This window comes from Lonchura striata, chromosome 20 (genome assembly GCF_050655825.1).
Source record: "Lonchura striata isolate lonStrDom1 chromosome 20, ASM5065582v1, whole genome shotgun sequence".
In the NCBI taxonomy this organism is placed as follows: Eukaryota; Metazoa; Chordata; class Aves; order Passeriformes; family Estrildidae; genus Lonchura; species Lonchura striata.
The window spans coordinates 2,584,552-2,606,230 of NC_140722.1; the positions used below are offsets into that span (position 1 = coordinate 2,584,552).

Below are 21,679 nucleotides of genomic sequence, written 5' to 3' on the forward strand. Positions count from 1 at the left end.
GTGGAAAAGCTAACAGTAATTTATTTGTTTCATCCTGCTAACCTGTAATTGGGGTAAAATTTCCATTAGTCTGTAAGAGGACTCTGTCACAGAGCATTCCTGAGACTGTCTCTACATTTGAATTCCAGTAAGTTTTCAGTGGAGGCATTTTGGTGTGTGTAAAAGTTACATACTCCATCTTTGTCATGTGCATGTTTTATCATCTGTGATGACATTTCAGATGGGACCCTGGGGAGACTCCTGCACTGACAAACATGCCCTCAGGATAAATAACTGCTCAGACTAAACACATTGAAACAAATTTTTGGTGTACATATTTTGCTGATTTCTGCATCCTGTGTCAGTACCTCATACAATGTGATCTTTACCCAGAAAAGTCAAGTCACTAAGGCTAATAATTTCAGAGTATTTGATTATATGTATTCTCTGGTGTGATAGATGAACAGCAAAGAAAGCAAAGCCTCTTTCTAATTAACTCCAGTTACAAAAAAGGCTTATTAGTAAATCAAATTTAAAAAATACACTACAAATAGATGCTATATTAAAAAATATGTCCATATATGTTGAAAAACAAATCCCTTTACTGTCATTGACAGCTTTTTGCTTTTTCCTTCGTTGCCTGCACAGGCCGTCGTGTCCTTGTCTGGGTCAGCTGCCATTTCTGGAGGTCCTTGGGTGGGTCTTGGCACTTTGATTTCCTTGTATGAGAGCCCCAGGTTGTGCTACATCTCCATCATGATGTGGATGGTGGGGCAGAGGGAGCTCTCAGAGCTCACGCAGCCCTGATCTGCCAGACAGATGTGCTGCTGTCCAGAGGGACCGAGCCAGGCTGGACAGCTCAGCAAGGAGGAGCACAAAGTCCTGTCCTGGGGAGGAGCAAGCCCAGGACACTCTGGGGGCACCCAGCAGGGAGCCAGGAAAGGCCCTGGGGCACTTGGGGGGCACCAAGCTGACCAAGAGTCACCAGAAGGTGAAGTGTGCCCTGGGCCGTGCTGGGAGCATTGTCACCACAGGTCAAGGAGGGGATCCCTCCTTCCTCCTCACTGTGGAGCTCATCCCGGGACTGCTGCGTCCAGTTTGGGCTCCCCAGTGCGAGAGAGACAGGGACATACTGGAGAGAATCAAACATTAGGAAACATTTCCTGTTCTGCTTTTAATGGTGAGTGAGGGTGACCGAGCACCAGGACAGGTTGCCCAGAGAGGGGATGGAGTTTCCCTCCTTGGAGATGTTCAAAAGCTGCCTGGATATGGTCCTGGGCAAGCAGGTCCAGTTGGATGGCTGCCAGAGGTCTCTGCTGACCTCAACCATTCTGAGGTTCTGCAAAGCTGGAGTGGGAGCTGCAGATGAGAGCAGCTGTTTGTTGGATTTTGGGCTCTCCTTTCTTCCCTTCCCTCTGCTCCCATGCCCCTTGACCATGGTAAAATGTAATTTTTCTGATCAGCTGGACTTTCTGTTATGAAAATGATCTTGTTTCCATATAAGAAATAATGTGCTTATTGGTGTGGTTTTAGTATCAATCTCATGCCTTGGGAGGTTACCTGGAACAGAGCTAGACAGTGTTAAAGGAATGAAGTAGGATTTATTAAAAGGCCTTCAAAGGATGCACCTTGGGCAGTGCAAGAGCCTGGCCAAGATGGACGATGGGTCACGAGTTTTCACATTTTATAAGTTTTGATCCATTTCCATATTGGTGTTAATTGTCCAACTACAGCTCCAGGTTCTGCAGTCCCATCTCCCAGACTGCTCTCCTCAGTTTGCTGCTGTTTACACCTTCTGGGCCTTTTGGGCCTTTTTGTTGTTTACACTTTTTGGGCCTGAAGCTGCAGCGTTGTCCTTGGCTCTGGGGCTGGGCAGGGATTGTTTTGTCTGACTGACTGTGAGGAGAACTTGCCACCACTTTATATGAAGTTCAGAGTTACACACTAATGCAGTACAGAATCTGGAAAACATGAAAGCTCAAACTTAAGGCATCAAATCAACAACAGTTTGTTATAGTTATGAGAATTTTGAAAAAAATTTGATGGAACCTAAACCTTTACCTAGCAAAAGAAGGAGCCACATTCTGAAATGCATTATAATATATTGCTCTTCCTTCTCATCTCCTTTTTCATAATAACGGAGTGGCTTACAGATTCCCGAGACAAGAAATCTGGCTAAAAGACACACTTACATATATTTACAAGAATTCAAGTGTATATCAGACATGCCAATTGATGTGCCTTATAAAAGATAAGGAACAAAATGACATCCTGTCATCATTAGGGCTCTTTCTTAGATTAATCTGAGAAATATATATATATATATATATATATATATAGTGTGAACAAAAATTTCTTCAATATCTGACCTTAGTTTTGAGTTCTGGGCTTTAGACTAATTATTAGAATTAAAAAAAAACAAAAAAAAACCAAAAAAAAACCAAACCTTTATATGGCTTGACCCCTTTGGAATGTCCTCTGTATCATCATTTCCTGCCTGCTTGGAAAATTTTTGTAGCCTTCAACTGTGTTTAGAAATAAATCAGCAAACAACTGTCTTCTCAATTAGACCTGAATAGGGGATTAGAAAATTCCTGATTTCGTGATTAGAAATTAATGGCTAGAAAAACCTGGTTGTGAAAGCTGAAGAGCACTGGAAGGGACCCTGGTGCCGGCAGGTGGAGAGAACATGGGAGATGTGGGTCAACCCTGGAGTGTTCCTGTGGTAACTAAGAATAGCAGTTGGATAAAGGGAAAATGCTAAAACCAAGGAAGTGGCACAGAAGAAAAAAAACAGTAAGGGAGCAGGGGAAAGACACTGTAGGTACAGAACAGAGGAGGTAAAAAACAAGAGCTGGAGTCTGGCAAATAAAGTCTTCAGTGGCAGGGATGTTTTCTGGGTCTGCTCCCTCCTTGCTCTCCTGAGAGTTTAACCAAGAAGGGTTTTCCTTCTATGCAATTTGGATACCTCAAATTTAAGGCAAAGAGCTTCCAGAACAAGATAAAGAAATCTTCTGTTGATTTGAGCTTCAGCCATCTCTTTCTGAGCCCTTAACTCTTGATACAGCATGTGATGTAAGTTTTTCCCCTGGTTGCTGCAACTCTTGGACATTCCTGCCAGAATTGCAGCTCCTGCAGCAAGGAAGGGCAAATAATTGATTGCTCGGAATGGTTTGCTTCAAGATGTACATGTGGGATATACATTCATCTTTTGCTGAGCTTTCCTTTCTTCCTCAAAGTCCCAGATATGTCTTCCTGCTTTTGGGAAGTGTTCTTGGCAGAGGAAGAAAGGCTGAAGAGTTGATTCCTACAGACATGTCTAGAGAAAAAAAAAAATCTGATTTTTATATTCCAAGGCACGGATACCTTTAAGTATATATGTATGTCTCTCGGGAGTATGACACCATTTCCTGGTGGCAGAATGACTGAAAGCCCTGATGGTGGATGCTTAGCTGAGAATGATTAAAAAATGTCCTTATAGCCTTGGGTCCTTCTTTTCAGGCGGAATAACCTACATAAATTCTTGTCCTGATTTTTGTTGAGTATGTGAAAATGGAGTTAAACCCAATCCTTGCATTTTTAGCCTGATACTTTGGCTGTGCTGAGGGCTGGTGATGTCCCTGTGGGCAAAGATAAGCTCTAATCCCTCACTGGCCTAACCAGTCCTGTTTTAGTGGCCATTTGGGTGCTGTGGGGGGCAGGTTTTGTGCTGCTGGTTAGACAGTTCTGCAGACTGGCATTAATATGACCCTTCAAATAAAAGCTCAAACCCACAGGAATCCAGAATTCATTATAAAACACAGCGCTTTTGCTACAACTGCTTAATCAGTGCCAATCTCCCTCATTGTCTGCTCCCTGAAATAACATCCAGCTTGTGGTAACACGAACCCCATAATAATGATTGTCCATTAAATTTTAAGAAGCGTAAATTCAAGCTTCAGAGCTCTCTATTTTGATTACTATAGACATGGGGAAATTTGAAATATGCACTTGAGAAACTAATGAAAGACAGAAGGCTTGCTGTGTTTCTGACTTGGCTTAACACTTGGGGTTTAACATCAGGCACTGGCAGATGGTCTGGAAGATTCGGCATTTGCACATAGCACAGTAGTGACAGCAGGAATTCAAGTGTGGCTTGCAGGTTTTGAAGGTTGGCACACAGTTAGCAGCAGGTGGAGGCCTTGGCTTTGGAGATATCTTGCGTTTAGCGTTTTTCTGGAAGATAAAAACATGAGAATTCGTAGACAGGTGAAATGAGGGTGGTGAACAGCGGGAGGTTCCGGGGCAATGAGCAGCTGGCTGTGGCAGTGGGAGCTGTGCTAGCAATGCAGAGGTGTGGTGGGGCTGGGAAATGGGAAAGAGTGGCTTGAAAACAAGACCCTGAGCAAAATGACAAACCTCATTTGACCATTACTGGATGGAGCTTTGGAAAGGGTCTCTAGGAAGGAGAGTGGCAGCAGTGAAGAAAGGGGTGCCAAAATGTACTCAGATGGTGAAGTTATCAATAAAACTAATAAAGGTGTTATGTTTGGATCTCTCAGCTTTTCAGATGAGCAAAAACTCCCTGTCAGTCTCGTTTGCTAGGCTGACTCTGAGAGAGCAGAGCAGTGACCTGGCAATGCTCCACCTCATTGAGCCCGGTGGTCTTGCATCCTTGGGAATCCTCACCTGCACACACAGTTCAGGGAGTGGAAAAAGGCCTCTCATTTCCCCTAGGAGTGCAGCTTCTCTGCTAGGGACGTGGAAAGGTGGAAAATTTTGGGTTGCAATGTTGCCCCGATTCTTAGGATTTTCTAAAGTCTTCTGAGTTTACATTCTTGTAGAGAACTTTCTCACACAACTTTCTGTAAACAATCTGTTTACCATTCCTCCATAGAGGCAGAGAAATTTGATGTACTAGTAGTTTGTCCAATGCCATTGGAGAGGTGGCACATTCACCCTCCAATCCACTGTCACTTTTGAAAAAGTATAAATGCTGGAGTCAGAAAATAAAGTTCCTCTTTTTCATCTTGCAACAGCAGCGGCTCACGTTGTGCTTTCACATGTCCTGTGGTGACATTGCTCACCTGGGACCTGGGAGGGATCTCTGAAGCCCAGCAGCTGCAGGCACCCTGTGCACTTCTGAAACTCAGAGTTATGGAATTTTCTGTGTGGGAAGGGATTTTAAAGCCCATCTCATCCCACCCCTTGCCATGGCCAGGGACAGCTTCTGCTATGCCAGGTTGCTGCAAGCCCTGTCTAACCTGGCCTTGGACACTGCCAGGGATGGGGCAGCCACAGCTTCTAATCTTCTTTCCACCATTATTGTTTAACATCTATTTTTACAGCATTTAGAGCTTTAAACTGTATGTAAATTACTTAAAACAGGGAGTGACAGTAAAAGCCTTTCAAATGAATGCACCAAGGGAAACTCTAGAAGTAACAAACTGTTCTAATCAGTACAAAGTTTTTTGAACAACCACCTACCTTGGAAGATTTCTTGTTCTCTGCCTCTTTCCTGCTGACTTTCTGGGATTTTCTAGTTAAATCTTCAATGAGAATAGCACAGGAAAATGTGGAATTAGTTTTAGAGATTTTTATTTCAATGAGATAATCCTATTTTTGTGAGAGAGGAGGCAGATAACCTGCATTCCCACCTCATTTCTACATATTTTGCAGTGATATGCATCTCAATTCAGAGTGTCTGAATTATGTCACTGCTGCTTGTGTGAAGCAGAAGAGCAACTGATATTTGTATTTTAGAAGGGATTTTTTTACACATTGTTTAGTAGATGCAAACAATTAATTATTTCAGAGAAATAAAATTAAAGGTCTCTGTGAAAAAGATTAGGGCACAATAGTCACAAAACAAAAATAGGAAAAATCTTTAGAATTCCATAATTTCTTCTGTTAAAAGGTGGTGCTACATGCATAATTTTGGAAGGAATTTACAAGTGTACACCGCTTTCCACAAGCAAAAACTCTGCTGATTTGCCATATACTCTGCATCTGTGATGCCACCTTTCATTCTGCAATTCTTTGTTTCTTCTCCCCTTACGACCTTGTTTTACATAATGTTCCTTGCAAAGGTGTTTCATTCACATGCCTGTAACTTTGCTCCCTCTATGTATTTGTCACCATATCTAATTTTAGATATTTATAAGTGTGTAAATTCCATTACTTGTTTTGGGGCTTGTTTTGGGCTCTAACATAGCAAGACTATTAAAGTGTGAGACACTTCCCAGCTCACCAAGATATTTTTGATACCTTTATTCTGGGTGTGAGTTTTGTAATAAGCACTACCTGTATGTAATGGATGATGGAGGTAAAAAACATCCAAATCCCCACTGATGAATGGTGGCTCCTTATCTATTCCAGCATCCTCTATCAATATATGTTTGAATATTTTCTAATTGCTTGGATTTACTGAGTTGCAGAATAAAGAACAAATATTTTGAACTGGTTTGGGGGGGGGGGGCGTCATTTATTTTCCTTGTATCATTTTAAGTTAGGGTTATGCATCTCTAAGAAGCAGTGGGGAGAAATGTGTTACAGCTCAGCCTGTCTGCCATGTTAAAAGCACAGGCTCACTTATTGAGAAGATGGAGAGATCAGCTGAAGGGATGATATTTTATAACTCTGATTTTAACTGGGCCATAAAATAGGTATGGGAATTGTGAGAGTGAAGGCAGCAAAGATCCCAAGGACCATGAAATGGTACAGCTTGGGAGGCTGTAGAACAGCACAAGCTTTGCTAAACTCTCAGTTAAACAACACTGAGTTAACTTGGGATTCAAAGGTTCAGATTTCTTTGGAAATGTATGTGGGGCAACAGTTTCTCCTTAAATATATGTTTTCCTGAGCAAGAGCATGGAGCAAACACAGGAAACAAGAACCACAGTGCTTTAAACTAAAACCATGCAGAAAGGAGTGAAACAAGATAAGGTTTTTTTTTTTAATTATTAGAATTTTGACACAGTTATGAATGTTCTGTACCTGATTATCTCCAAACACCTGTGAGTTTCTTGAGAGAAATGCAAATTACATGGAAGAGTTAAGGCAGACATGAGGAAAGAATCTTGTGAAGAAAAGAGTTAAGTATCACCCTAAAGAGGCTCTTCCCAAACAGGGCAGGTGGTCATCTGTAGAGACAGAGCTAGTCCTGTCTTGGACAGATAAATTAAGGACCCCTGGCCCTCCCTTGCAGTGCTCTTTTCTTCCCCTGTTTAAAGGCCAGATAAACTGAGGTTATATCAATACCTGTTAATACTGTTAGTTTTTCTACCACTAGAGCTGACCCTTTAAACCATCACATTGTTATTTTTTCTCATATGCGTAAGATTTTCTAAGTAAGATTATTTCCCCTATTAGCACAAGACCACTTCTTTTCAATATAAAAAGGCTTATAGTGTGATGGGAGCTGAAGTGAAACCTGTAAAACTGAAATAAATTGTATTTTTTCCCATAAACTGAGGTTTACCACACTGTCATTCTTGGGTGCTACAGCCACCACAGTTTTGCACCCTATGAAGACAAGCAAAGTTATCCAAATAATTCATAATAATCAAAAGCAGTGTTTCCTGCAAATCTTGTTAATTTGGCACTGAAGGGCAGGTTTTACTTACCTACTATGGAGATGGGTGGAAGATCTGAGAGGTCCATTTTGCTCCTCCTGGACAGGTTGCATTCTGTCTTTTCCTCAATGACCAAGTGGGAATCAGCAGGCCTGAACAGGCTGTAGCAGAGCAGGAGGCTGAGGAAGAGGTTCTTTCTTGCCATCATGGAGAGGAAAAATTCCATTGTCATGAAAACCAAAGTTGGCCAAAACCTGTAGAAGTGATACAGGGATATGAATCTCAGCAATGATTTTCTGTCATGTTGTGAAGCTTTAGCAACAAATCTCTAACAATTATTTTATTTCCAGTACCTTGCTTCTGGTACTGGAATACCTAAGATTGTAGTTGTAAGAATGGAAAAATGCTATTTCAAAGACAACTCCCTGAGATGTTATTTTTTCCTGATTCTTCTCTCAAAGGGTTTACTTCCCATAAGACATTAAGGTCCTCCCAACTGAGCTTTATAATGGTTATTATATGGCCAAGGGCAGAAACTCAACCACATCATCAATTTTTTTCTAGGAAATCTTGTCTACAAAAATGTACTAAAAAACATAAAAAATAATGACTATTTAATTGTCATTATTTTTTATGTTTTCTAGCACATTCTCACATTTCCCCCCCCCATTCTGAAATTGTGTTTCCTGTTAATTTTCTGGTCTTAAAAATAAATCATGTAGTAGTGTCATGTTTTATTAGACTTCCAAGTGACTGCTCTAATCCCATATAAACCACATCCATAACTCATGTGAGATATAAAAGGCCAGTGCTGTAAAGTGTTTATGTGCCTTGGGGTTATACACTGAATAACTTCCAAAATGTGGCAGAGTCTGGGATTTGGGGATACTCATGGAGGCACCTGAGCTGTGGAGCATGGCCATTCACCTGAGGTGACAATCCCTGCAGGGTACACCAGGCGTGTCACCAGCCTGGACTCCTTTTCTTGTGCTCCCTTGTATTTCTAAGCTGATTTCTATTTCCATATTCATCAGTTTTCTGTGGTGTCAGGGTTATGGGAGCCTTGTCTCCCCAGAGGCACTGCCAGTCTCCAGATTTACGGGTGGCTTTGTGTCAGTGAAAAGCTGCTGGATGCAATAAAAAGAGCGAGTGAAACCAAGTGTTTTGTGCCATTAATGTGGTTGTAATGACTTCATTACTGGGGAGTTAAAAGATGAAGTTTCTGCCTCGGGAGGGCTTTAGTCTGGTCACTGCTGCTACATCAGGTCTCTTCTACACCTACTTTTATAGCCCCACTGACCCACGCCTCCCTGGGAGATGGTCAGTATTATGCTGCTAATTCCAAGTGCTTGGGATCAGTTCTGGAATTGTCTGTTCTGCACCCCGTGTTCATGTGACAAATCAGTGCTGGGGGCATTGAGGCTGCTTCCCCTGGTGGCTGTAGCTGTGCCATGAGGATGCTCACCTCTGCTCTGGGGCCAGGCTGGGAGCTGGGGGGTTCAGTCTGGAGAAGACAAGGCTCCAGGGATGCATGAGAACCCCTTCAGCCCTCATCAAAAAGAGGGAGAGCAACTGCATATCCAGACAGAGAGTAATAGGACAAACCTGAATGGTTTTAAACTAAAAGAGAGAGATTTAGATTGGAGACAGAAGTTCTTTACTCAGAGGGTGCTGAGGCCCTGGCACAGGCTGCCCAAAGAAGCTGTGGCTGCCCCTGGATCCCTGAAGTGTCCAAGGCCAGCTTGGATGGGGCTTGGAGCAGCCTGGGACAGTGGAAAGTGTCCCTGCCCATATTTGCTTTAAGGTCTCTCCCAACCCAAACTGTTCTGAGAGTCCATAATTCACTCCTGGATCTGTCTGGGCTCCATTGGAATTTGCAGGGATGCATGTGCTGGATCCTTTGTGGTTTGTACATCTGCATGAGCTGCAACTGAAAGAGATGTTGAGCCTGAAGTATTACAGGGGAGGATTAACCTCTGGGGAGGCAGTGCTGCTGTGTCTGAAATGCTGTACAGCTGGAGTCATTCAAAGCAGATGGGAAAGTTCAGACCCCAGAGTCATGGCTGTGGGTAGGAGTCTCCTTTGAATAGGTTAATTCAAATTTTATCATATCAGATGTGAAGAGCCTTTGATTTGATTCTGAATCTGAGAGGAGGAAGTGCACCTTGTTTAGAAGGCTCTAAAAATTCCAGTAACCAAAAGGAACAAGTCCTGCCATGAGAATTTTTTGTAGTTATGGTAAAATCGTGGGCTGGAATTTTCAATTACTGCAGTTTAGTAACAAGTAACAAGGTGACACTTCTGTGTTAATTCTTTACCTACGCTGATCTTGCAAACTCTGGTACAGAAGCTCAACCCTTGCCTGTGTAAATTGCCCATTTTTAATGGGAGTATGTGAAAATATTTGCTAGGTCAGGATCCTACCCTCATATTTTTCTTATCTTCAGAAGAGTTTCCCTTTTATTTGCTCTTCCCCATCTCCCTTCATAAAAGATGCCCAAACTTCACTGAGATTTCCTGATGCTTCCTAAAAAAGTGCTCCTATTCATACCTACGTGTGTGAATAACCCTTAGGTCACAGCCATTCAGCTCACAATTGGAACTTCTTTTCATCTAACAGATTTTACCAACATGATTACCCCTGGTGATGTTCATATTCTAGGCAGATATTCACGATTTATACAAGAATTAAATAATGATTTGTGTGCCCAAAAGCTTGGTTATGTTTTCCAAATATACAGTTGGTCAAATATAATATCTTGCCTAAAAATTTTAGTCTGCTATACATTAAAGTTTCCTGATTTTTCAGATCTAGGTTTAAAGGGAAGAAAGAAATTTTTTATGGTGAGGGTGATAAAACACTGGCACAGGTTTTCCAGGAAAGTAGTCATGCCCGAGCCCAGAAAACATTTAAGATCAGGTAGGAGGGTCTTTGAGCAACTTGATTTAGATGAAGATATCCCTGCTCATGGCAGGGGAGTTGGACTAAATTACTTTCAAAAGTCACTTCCAACCCAATCTATTCCAAAATTCCATGACTGAGGGCTTATCTGTGGCAGGTGGATGGAGACATTCGGGCTCTAATTCTTTCCCTGCTCTGAGCTGGAATGATAAGAGCAAGCTGTGGGCTGGAAGCTGTTTTGCTTTGCACATAGTGGTGTTCATGCTGCAGATTTTAGTTTTTAAAGCAACTTTTTAGCCTTGTTGCAGGATATGCTCTGTAAGACACCTGTGATGCTCAGGTCACTGCGTGCTGCCCACCTGGAACTTTGTCTGGCACAAAGCTGCCTGATGGACATTACGTTGGCCTGCCCCCAATGTACCATTTAAACAAGCTTCCACCCCAAAATGTTGTTTCTGCATTTCCATGTCTTTATATCAGCAAAAATTACAATGGATGTGATTTTGTCTAAGCAAACAGTAAAATTTTACAGCTGACATCTGTTTACTTCAAACAGCAACACCTGAACCATGGCTGGGGTAGAATACAAACCTGGCTTGGTTTGAACCCTGGTGCACATGGGAGTTTTTAATCACAAGCACTTGGGTGCTAGGGATTGTACAGACCTGGGGTAAGTGTTTGAACCTGGAAATGGCACATATTTGGGGTTTACTTTTCCATTTTACCCATTAATTTCCTTCTGGGACTCATCAAAGGCTGCTTAAATCAATTAAACTATTTTCTTTACCTCTAGCTGTCTTCACATCTGTTTCTCTCTAAGCACTTACATTTAAAAGTTTATTTTCCTTTTGAGCCCCTAAAAATTTAGAATAAATAGCTTTAATAGTGGAATCTTGAGAGGAGGGTTCTGATTTCCCTAATGTTATTAAAATGAGCAAGGAGAACTTTAACATATGATTTTTACATTTTTGGTTCTGGAGATTTAGTCTTGCCCAGCGATGAAATTTAAGCACTAAACTTTAGCTGCAGTTTAGCACATTATGTCAGGAAATAGTTAACATGTTGCAGTGGTCTTGATTATCAAGGGAATGACAGAATTTTATTTGAAACCAAAACAAAGTTTTGAAAGTTTGAAAGTTTGCTGACTGTCACCAGAGATCACAGTACCCTTTTCTGTGCCATTGCCTCTCTGCTTTGGATTATTATATTAAATATGTAAATAAAGCATTGGGATTTCTATGGGATGCCAGTGTGTTACACCCAGATTTCTGCTCCTTTTCACCCTTAACTTGAAAAAAAGCCTGTAACATACTATTGACCAAAGTCAAACTGACAAGTGGCATTGGAGGCCTTCTCTCAGCTCATTCTCATTCCTTTCGTTCTTTCTTCCAGACTCCGTCTGGTCTTTTGTGTATTTTTTTGTCATTCCCAAGAACAAGGGCCTGGTCCAAGAGGCCCTGTCTCTTCTCTGTTTCTCCTATCCTGACCCACAATCAGTTCACTAAAATGAATTGTGTTTGTTGCACAGACAGAAGTGCACCAGAGAGAATTCTATAGTGTTTGATGCTATATGCTGTTTCTGTGCAATTTGACCTTCAAAGTTTTTTTAAACTTACTGAACTCAATCTACCCTTCTTGCTCCTTTTACTTCAATTTTCTAGTCCTCCTTTCTGTTTTCTTTTATTTTCAGCCATCCACTGTGCCCTGTTACTTTTGACAGAATTTCCTTTCAGCAGTTTTCTCCTGCCTGCCGTGTATTTAGCTCTTTTTCCTTTGCACACTTTTAATGCTTCCCTACCTTTGTCCTCAGCATCTCCAGCTGGATAATCCTGAGGAATGAAGCAGTGAAACTGAATGAGATGCAACAGTGCAGAGGCCACAGTCAAACACTTTAGCTTGAGAGCAAAAAGCCACCAATTTCTGAAGGTAATGACTTCTGGATTTCAAATGATAGAAGAACTGGTAGTATTGTTCACAGCATGACCAAAAGTGAGAATGTGATGCATCTGTGTATAAAAAGACAATTGAATTCTAGAGTGTGTCTAGAGAAGTATTTTTATAACTGAAATATAAAAGTATTTTCATAACTGAAATACGAACATGTTCAAAATTTTATGCACATACTGGTCTTCATTTAGAGAATTATGTCCAATTTTGGTCACCCATGTGGAGCAAACATCTGTGTACATCAGAATGAATGACAGCAAATAATAATAATTGCTTGAGATAAAAGGTGACCCAGCAACACCTCTGGTGGTCCTGTGCTTTACACCCAATTTCCTTATACTCCACTAACAAAAGTTTCATTTTTTGTATCATCCTTCCTATAATCTCCAAATCTCTGGGGCTCGTTAATGCCTACAGAGCAGATAGGAAGGTCAGACAATAGAAAAAGATTTGCCATATGCAGGAATATGCAATGAAAGGTATAATTTGGCTTGCATATATTTAAAACCCCTGATTTAGAGATGCTGTATATATTATTGTGTACACAAGTATAAATGCATCCATTTTTAACTGTGCGTGTGTATGTGAGGGAGGGGACAGCTCAGCACACACTCTTTCAAACCATCCTGTCTGTATTTTTCTCTGACAGTTATGCTGGTTTATCAAGCCCCCTCTAATTAGGCATGTGCCAGTCTGTTTAAACCAAAACCGCTTGAGCTTGGATCAGCTGGAAATGAAGAAAACAAATTTCCCTCTGGAGGATTTCCAGCTGAGTTTTCTGTGCCATCATAGCTCAAATTCCAAGTGAAAAAGGTAGGAATCACCTTCATGGCAGTGAGAAGCCCGGATTCACTGGCTTTCAGAAACAGTTGTGGTCAGACTGAAAAGAAGGAGTCCTCTTAGAAGAAAACTTGTCCATCACAGCCTCTAGAACTTAGGATGAATGACTCTGCTTGTTCTCCTCTCTCCTGCTGCCTGTTTGGAGCCATCCCTGCTCAGATTATCTGTTCTTTGTTCAGGATGGACAGAACAACAAGCCAAAGTTTGAATTACAGGAGAAAAGGTTCAGCGGAGATGTAAGGGAAACCTTTGCCACGTGCAGGGTAGGGCAGCACTGCAATCCTTGCCTGGATAGAGTTATTCAGTCTCTGAAGTCAGGGAGATTTAGGAATAAATTAAATGTCTGTCAGTCAGTCTGCTCTGACACTTCTCATATTCAAAACTAACACAGGTTCAAAAAGAGCTCCCAAACCAGACAAAACTGCACTCGGCCAGGAACTATCCAGTGTGATGGTGCATTAAAGCCCCATCAAGGGCTGGATCCTTGTCTCACTTTCCATACTGAGGTCAGATGCCACAACTGAGGATAAGAGTGAATATTAATACTAGAAACAGGTAAATAACAGAAATACTTAGAAAGAAGTAACTCTGATGTGAGCTGGGCTCTACCCAGGTAGAAAAGGCCCAGGGAATCAAGAATTCTAACGCCTGTTTGCAGGGATGGGGATGAATGATGTGTCTCTTGTAAATGGTTGCAGGGATATGGCCTGTACCAGAGCTCATTACTGTTTGCAATGGGTTTAGCAGTGACTACTGAACCCATAATTTAGAGGAACCTTGAGAAAGTAGCCTGAAATCCCCAGAACAGGACTGGATAAACAAAGTGCTGCTAAATACCTAGGAGGGGGAAAAGCTGTAATGAAGTTGCAGCTTGCAAAAGCAAACAAAACCATTGGGATCACATGGTCTGATTTTTTCCAGGACAGGCTGGAGACCCTGCCTAGATTTCAGTATTTCAGGCTTAACCAAACCAAGTGAGAACACCTCTGGTAATTCTTTGCAGTAAATTTGTCTCATTTCATTTCCTAGGAACTGAATCCTTCTAAACCTTCTTCTTTGTTGTGAAAAATATATTTACTTTCTTTTTCTCTCCTAAAAGGTGCTTGGATGAGCAAGTAACTTCCTAATAATCTCCCAGCTCAGGTGGACAGGTTGAGCCTGTAGAATTGCTAAATATAAATTACTTCTCTTCCAGTTCTTTAGTTATCCACATGGCTCTACTGTGCAGCTTGCTAATTTTTCATTACAAGCAGAGGTAGTGACCTTGACTGTGCCAAATCTCCTTACTCCACTCAAGTCATCTTTAATCAAGTTCTCTACCTTCTACTCCAAAATTTTGCTAGGATTTGAGTCAAGCCAATGTCCACAACATGGCTTAATTATCCACAGGGCTTACATCCCTGTGGCTTAATTATCGACAGGGCCATTAAGTCTGTGATAATTACCTGGCTATTCCCTGCTGCACTGAAAAGAAGCTTCTCACCCAGCTTCACCAGTTTAAAATTAGCACTTGATCTGAGGTGGCTGTTTAGCCTTCCTTCAAGGTGCAGATTGGAATTTAAGCTGTCTCTGATCAGTATCATTTTGTTTCCTGCTTTTAAGTAATTATAACATTCTGTTTTAATACCATCAACCTCATATAATATTTTGGTCCCAGGGTTGTTTGGAGCTGAGGGACAGGACTCTTCAATTGCTTGAAAATGTACTCATGTCTTCATACTGAGATTTAGGGGATTTTTAAAAACATTCTTTATGTGTTCTCTCTTGTTCCTCATTTTCTGCATGTTTAAGTCTTTCTAGCTCATCTGGAGGAAATCTAAAATATGATGATTTCCAGCTCTGTTGAACTGTCTCTAGAAGAGTGAACATGTAAGAAGGGAAACCAGGGAAGTGCCTTGGAATATTGTATGAAAGACAAAGTTGTCAAGCTATTGCTGCTTCATTTTCACTTTCCAGAGAAACCCTTATTTTAAATACTTATCCTTCTGCTATCTTGTAAGAGCTTGCCTTGTCTTGTAAGACATTACTTTTTTGACAGGTCCTTTTCCTCTCTTCCAGTTCATGACTAGACACAGGCTTTACTGACATGGATATGTGAGATTTCCTGTTGGCATTCCCTTTGAAGGCTCTGTTGTTTTGGGGTTTGTTCTATTTGTACATTCAGAAACAAATTGGCTTTTATGTTACAATCCAGACATCTAAAATGTGAAGTTGTTTTTTTAATGGAATATTTGGTCTGTGACTGGTGAAGACTGATGGTGGATTCACCTCAGAAATCCTTTGGGCAACAAGAAGCCTTCTGGCCATGGGTTAATGTGACAACTAAGAACAATGATCAGTTTATATCTGGGGGTAAAAACAAAATTAATTTGCTGCTGGCTGTTCCTGCTGATCAGTTTTAAGCATCTTGCTTGACAATCAGAGGACAGAGCTGGGAGAGGTGCCGAGGTCCATGTGATACCTATTTGCTGAGGGTGGGAAGCAGAGTGAGGAACAGGAGCTGTGCTGTTGGCAGAGGTTGATGGGGTGCAGCTGTGCTGCTCGTGGTGATCCATCCAGGATGTTGCATCCCAGATTCTTGGGGCCCTGGGTGTTTCTTCCCTGCTCCAGGTGATGGGGCTGGCTCTGATACAGCACAGCTGTACCCTGGGATCAGGATGCAGGGGCAGAGCCCCCCAGGGTTCCCTGCTTCCCTTGGATGCCTGGCAGAAGGGAAGAATTCCTGCTTAGCTTATGGCAGATACACCTGCTGAAGGGAAACTTGAAGGGGCTATGACTAAGGGATTGAATTTAAAAGAGAATGCTAAAAGTCTTTGTGTTCCATGTGTAATGGGGTTTCTAAATTTCATATTTTTATCCCTGCCTGTATCCTTGACATCCTCAATGAGAGTGTCTGACTCTAATTAATCTTGGTTTGTAAACACAATTTCTTCTTGAGGGCACCACTTGCATATTGGTGACACATATTGGCCTGTCCCAGCTCAGAGTGCTGAGTGGCAGGGAGGGGAGACCTTCCTGGCTGCTGATGGGGAGAAAAGGAGGTTTCTGGACACCCCTTCCACATCCTAGCAAGGCTGTGTTATCCTGACTGTGGCACAGACATTTGAGAACACTTGGAGCCATTGGATTCACATAGAGTAGATGCAAACTTTATTTGCTGTACTCATATGCCTCCACCAGAAAAGAGGAAAAAAGAAAACAAGAATAAGGTTATTTGCTATGCTCTTGTCTGTGTGTGTGGAAAATCCTGGGATCAGGGACTCAGATGCTGTGTCCCATACGAAAGGAAGACATTGGAGCAATCTTGGGTATCTGTCCAAGATCAGTGAGAGATCTGGACTGTCTCTACAAAGCTCTGTGAGGCACAGCTTTTCCATGGAAGGAGGGAAATCCATGTGTAGCCCGTAAGTGGGAAGTAAGGATGAAGACAAATTTCTGCAAGTAGCATTATTAATGGACTAACTGCCCACAGGAAAATAGCAAACATTCTATGAACAAAGTAACGATGGACAAACATCCAGGAAAAAATGTGTTGTGCATTTGGGCTGAGGAATGCTGTTCTGGGAAGAAGGAATGCAAAAGGTTTTGGCATTGATGTAGAAATGAGCTCGCAGTGTAGCGCTGCTGTCAAAAGTGCAAATGGAGCTCTCAAATGGGAAAATTGGAACAACTTCAGTAGGAGGGGGATATTTGTTTGAGATCAGTGTGGCTGTGTCTGGAAGATGCTCCACAAACACGAAAGTGTTTGGATAAACCAAAGAAATTGAAAAGTATGTCTAAAAAGAGCCTCAGCGCTCAGTTCCTGGAATTCCAGTGGGAAAACGGAGAGTGTCTCACTTCCTGAATGTGCTTGGCAGCATTGGAATGAGGATGGGGTGAAAAATGAGTTTTCAAGCAAGATGACAAAGCTCTAATGGGGTGAAGCTGCCAGAAGTAGGAGCCAGGTCCAAAACATTTCCAGGATTTGGACCATTCTGGTTCAGTAATAACTGTACTTTAGAACTTCTGCCTTTGGCCTTTCTACTACAGAAAATTGATTTTTAAGGTTGTTTTTTTTTTCTAAGAAACACAGCTTCTAAGCAAAATTGCTGGATATTACATCACTGTTTGTGTTATGGACTAATGACTAGAACTTCAGTTTTATTTATCATCTTACCAGTCTCAAGCTGTGCCCAAGTGCCAAGTGTGGATGTTCACTTCAACTCTGGAATTTTGGGGACTCATAAAATCAATAAAACAAAGATGTTGCTTTTACACTTATGGCATTACAGTTTTCCTACAACTTGACCTACCTCTCTACTTACTTATTTCCAAGTGTTTTCTTCTTTTTTTTTTTAATTTTTATTTTCTTTTTATGTTTGTTTTTGTTTGCTTTATTTTGTTTGGTCAATGTTTTTTCTGATTTTTGTTTTGTTTTTTTGTTTTGTTTGGGTTTTCTTATATCTTACATTTTGATATCTCTAAAACTGCTTTAGGTCATGGAAAACAAAACTTACCTCCAGAGTCTCAGGTATTGAATCAGACCTATTGAAGCAGTCCATTTCAAAATCTTAAGAATATACTGAATGAACAAGCCTTGAAATTCAACATATAAATGTATATAAGCTCAGCATGAATTTTAAATAATAAATACATAGATATGATTTATATATATATAAATAAATAACATATTGTTGTTGTATTGTTATTATTATTGTTACTGTTATATGTAAATAATAAATATTATTACACACATATATAATATATATTTTAAAATATATAATAAAATACAAACGTATATATATAATAAATAAAATATAAAATATATTCTATATATTTATATTGAATAAAAATATATATTATAATAAAATATATATAATCTATATAAATACATATATGTATATATGTGTGTGTATATATATATATATATATGTAATTTTATATATATATGTGGTAACATATGTTACATCTGATGATTCACTCTGGGCCTCTGGATGGTTCCCCACTGGGAATTGGCCACTTTTTTAATTTTTCTGTTAAGCAAATACATTTTCACCCACAAAATACATGGATGTCTCTGCCAGCTGAGCCTTCCCAGAGTGTTCCCCCACAAGAACGTCCCTGCTGCCACCAGGAGCTGGGCCTGGGACCTCCAGCTGCCCCAAGCTCAGCTCCCCCTTCCAGGGCTGCTTTCCCCTGGCACAGGAAACGCCTCAGTTATGGGAACTTTTGAAAAGTTCATGACAAAATTAATTTAAAGTTTCGCCCTCTAGGGAGATACGAAGAGGCTGATGTGCACACCCAGATATTTTTAACTGGGATATTTCTGTTCTCAGGACAAAATTCATACTTCATATTTTGCTAAACAGTTAAAGTTATCTTGTTGAACGGATTCAAAACACTTAATTCAATACTATTTGGAATGTAATGTCTTTCTCATTATCCCAGGTTGTTTTCTTTAATGGCATGAGCATTTCAAAATGCGGAGAGAAGCAAATGGAAAAGGTGTAGTGAATGTTCCCTGCAGAAAGTGCTGCCTTTTGTCTCCTGATCACTCAAATTCAATATACTTATTGCAAATTAAATAAAAGTTTAACTGCCCAAGTAAAGAAATTTGAAGAGAAGTTGTCTGATTTGATTGAAAGAAAAAAATATGAGTATTCCACTTATGTTGGGTTTTTTCCATTAGATTTGCTTTTTTAAAGGAATGTTATTAATAATTTAAATATAAGTTAATATTTCTTCTATGGAAATATCCTCCATGAGCATGCACACTTAATTTACAAGGTGTTAATTATTTATTCAAGGATTTTCGTAAGTGTTCAGTCTGCAAAATACTGGGGACTGATTAATGTGTATCTTTGCTCCTATGTCTGTGTGTAACATATTGAAGGGAATGCTAAAGAAAAAAAAAAATCTGTATTTAAGCCAGCAAAATCCTTTAGTTTTCAGTGAATTGGGGTTTTTTATGTACAGGAAAAAGGGAAGATAATTAGAGAAAACACTCTGGGTTTTGTGTAGTTTTGCATTTGGTCTAGAATGCTGTGAAAGCTTTCTGAGCCTCCTTCAGTGGGGAAAAAATAATTATTCTGTGAAGTGGGAAATGCATCAGGAAATGAAACTCTGATATTTATAAAGCAAACATGGGATGTTCTCAGGGAAAAAAACCCAAACTAGAACAAATAACCAAAGAAAAACCAAACCCAACTAAAAATAGCAACAAAAAAGGCTCCAAACCACCATGCAAACCAAACAACAAAAAAATCCCCCCTGAGCCCTAATAAGCTTCAAAAGACCTTTCTGAAAGAGATTTATTCTAAAATGACAAACTTGAGCCTATCCAAATGAAATGCCTGGAATTTTAAAGGGACAGGCAGGAGGACAGTCCAGTGATGCCACTGCAGGACTTTCCCTGCTTTGGTCAGAGCTTTTCTCACATTAAGAAGATGCCCAGAAACTCCAAAATTTCCAGGCCCAGCACCAGAGGCACTTCAGAACAGACAGCTCTCCTTTGCCTTCGTGGTTTGGCTGAAGGGCAGCAGAAAGAGAAAGCTGTAAAGTATAGCTAGAGAATAAAGCAGGGAAAAGTAGACAACAATCTGGACAACAGAAAGAAATTAGTCCTTTTTGGAAAATAACAACCACAATAAAATTACCAATAAAATTGTTCATTTTCCAGTGACTGCAGGGTCTATAAAATTGATAGAATTGAGTAGAAATTGATGTTGAAAGAAAAATTCTGGTGCTGCAAACAGCAGTCAGAAATGATCTCTGCATTTTGTACCTTGTTAACAGTGTAAAGAAGCCATTGCTTGCTGAACTCACACAAAATTAAAGAATATTAAGAATACTAATGGAAGACTGGACAATGGGGTATGTGAAGTGTAGGATTCGTTTTGTGAGGTGCTACAGCAAAAGCTGACAGGGAAAGTCAGAAAAATAATTACAGTCTGATGTTCAAAGACAAATATTATCACTCCTAAAATAGATAAAATTCAATCCCTTATCTTTCTGGAGTTATGAAAGTTTCAGGAAAATAGAGATTTATTTTAGCATTATATCATCATTTTAGTTACTGCAGTTCAACAGGGGAAGAAAATAATATAGCTAATCGATTGGAACAGTGTAGAAATACAGCTTAGGAAATGTAAGTTGTTAATTTTAATGTAAGTTAGTTCAAATGTACGTTATTGAAATAATGTAATAAAAGAGTGAAGAGAGATAATGTAATAGCTAAAATAATTTCAGGGGGAAAAAAAGACTTAGAAGCAGACTAAATGAAAAAGCAAAATTTGCACCCAGAAAAAAAAATTTGAAGAGACAGAAAGACCAAACAGAATCGAAACAACCTAAATCGCAGGCAGTGCCTGGAACAGAAGGCTTTGGAGCAGAACAGAAAAGTGGAGCAAATAAATGCAGCAGAACAAAATGGTAAAATAACCAAGTTAAGAGAGTTCGAAAACGTTGCCGCTTGCCAGACCCGTGAGGGAGATCTGCAGGACTGGTCTGAGGTGAAGGCAGGCGAATCTCTGCGGGCAAGGGGACCGGCTGGGTCGGGAGGGCAGCGCAGGGGAAGCGCAGGGCGAGGGTCAGGGCTCGGTCCTACCGGAGCAGAAGGTCCCGGCCCGGCCCGGCCCGGCCCGGCCGCCGCTCGTGCCGCCGCGGAGCGCAGCCCCGACGCTCAGCCTGCCCCGCTTCAACTCCTGCTTTTTATCATTCTCCCCTCGACCTCCTCCCCCCCACCCCCGCCCCCCAATTTTTTTTTCTTTTTTTCTTTTTTTTCCTTCCCCTCCTTCTCTCTTCGCTGTCTTACCGTAAAAACATCCAGTGAAAAGTTGACCCTCAGCCCCTCCTTTTCCTCCCATTTGAAACCCACCAGGACAGACCCGGTCCGGCCGTCTTCAGGCAGAGGCGATTCCAGCTGGGATTTTCCTGTCACTCAGGTAGAAGAGGATAGATAGCGGGAAAGGCCTGCTGCTAAAACCCCATCCGTCGTGCTCTACAATGCTTGTTTCGGGCTCCTCGCTGCAGGGGCCACGATCCCTGTGGGCGCTGGGCATCTGCAGGACCAGCCCCTCAGCCATCCCCGAGGCTGCAGGGCTGGGAGGTTCCCATTAGCTCCGCTCCAGGGGGATAGTTCTGCGCAGTCACCAAGAGCCAAAATGCGAGGAACAGCTATTTTTCTTGAGCTTGATAAAAGCATGTATGAAGACCAGATGAGTTTACCTGAATGTGGGTGTGATTATTCAAGACATATCAAATGTCCCTTTATCATTTCAAGGGTTACATTATACATCTCCATGGTATATTAATGCTTTTTGTTGGCCATTTTGCAGCCATGTGCATGTCATGTGTGCCATGAGGGTTGGGTTTTTGGGCTTTTTTATGCCTACTTTGGTGAGTTCTGTGCAAGGGGATAGAAACAAGCAATGGTTGAGCTCTTCAGCTGCTGACAACGCTGTTCCCATTTGCTGCCTGG

At 41.1% G+C, this 21,679-nt stretch overlaps 1 protein-coding gene across 5 annotated transcripts; it reads right to left on the reverse strand.

The window, feature by feature from the left end:
* On the reverse strand, positions 1-21,370 carry ASIP (agouti signaling protein). Of its 5 annotated transcripts, XM_085557935.1 has the most exons (5): positions 20,780-20,863; positions 12,233-12,263; positions 7,584-7,786; positions 5,446-5,507; positions 288-4,194 (listed from the first exon to the last, which is right to left on the reverse strand). In XM_085557935.1, exons 3-5 carry the CDS (start codon positions 7,762-7,764, stop codon positions 4,018-4,020), a joined length of 420 nt encoding a protein of 139 aa, XP_085414061.1. In that variant the 5' UTR covers positions 7,765-7,786; positions 12,233-12,263; positions 20,780-20,863; the 3' UTR covers positions 288-4,017. The 5 variants fall into 5 exon arrangements, with proteins under 5 accessions (XP_085414059.1, XP_085414061.1, XP_085414058.1 ...); XM_085557933.1 differs by lacking the exons at positions 12,233-12,263; positions 20,780-20,863 and adding an exon at positions 21,077-21,370 and having other exon boundaries at positions 1-4,194; XM_085557932.1 differs by lacking the exons at positions 12,233-12,263; positions 20,780-20,863 and adding an exon at positions 21,087-21,327.
* Positions 21,371-21,679: the final 309 nt, after the last annotated feature.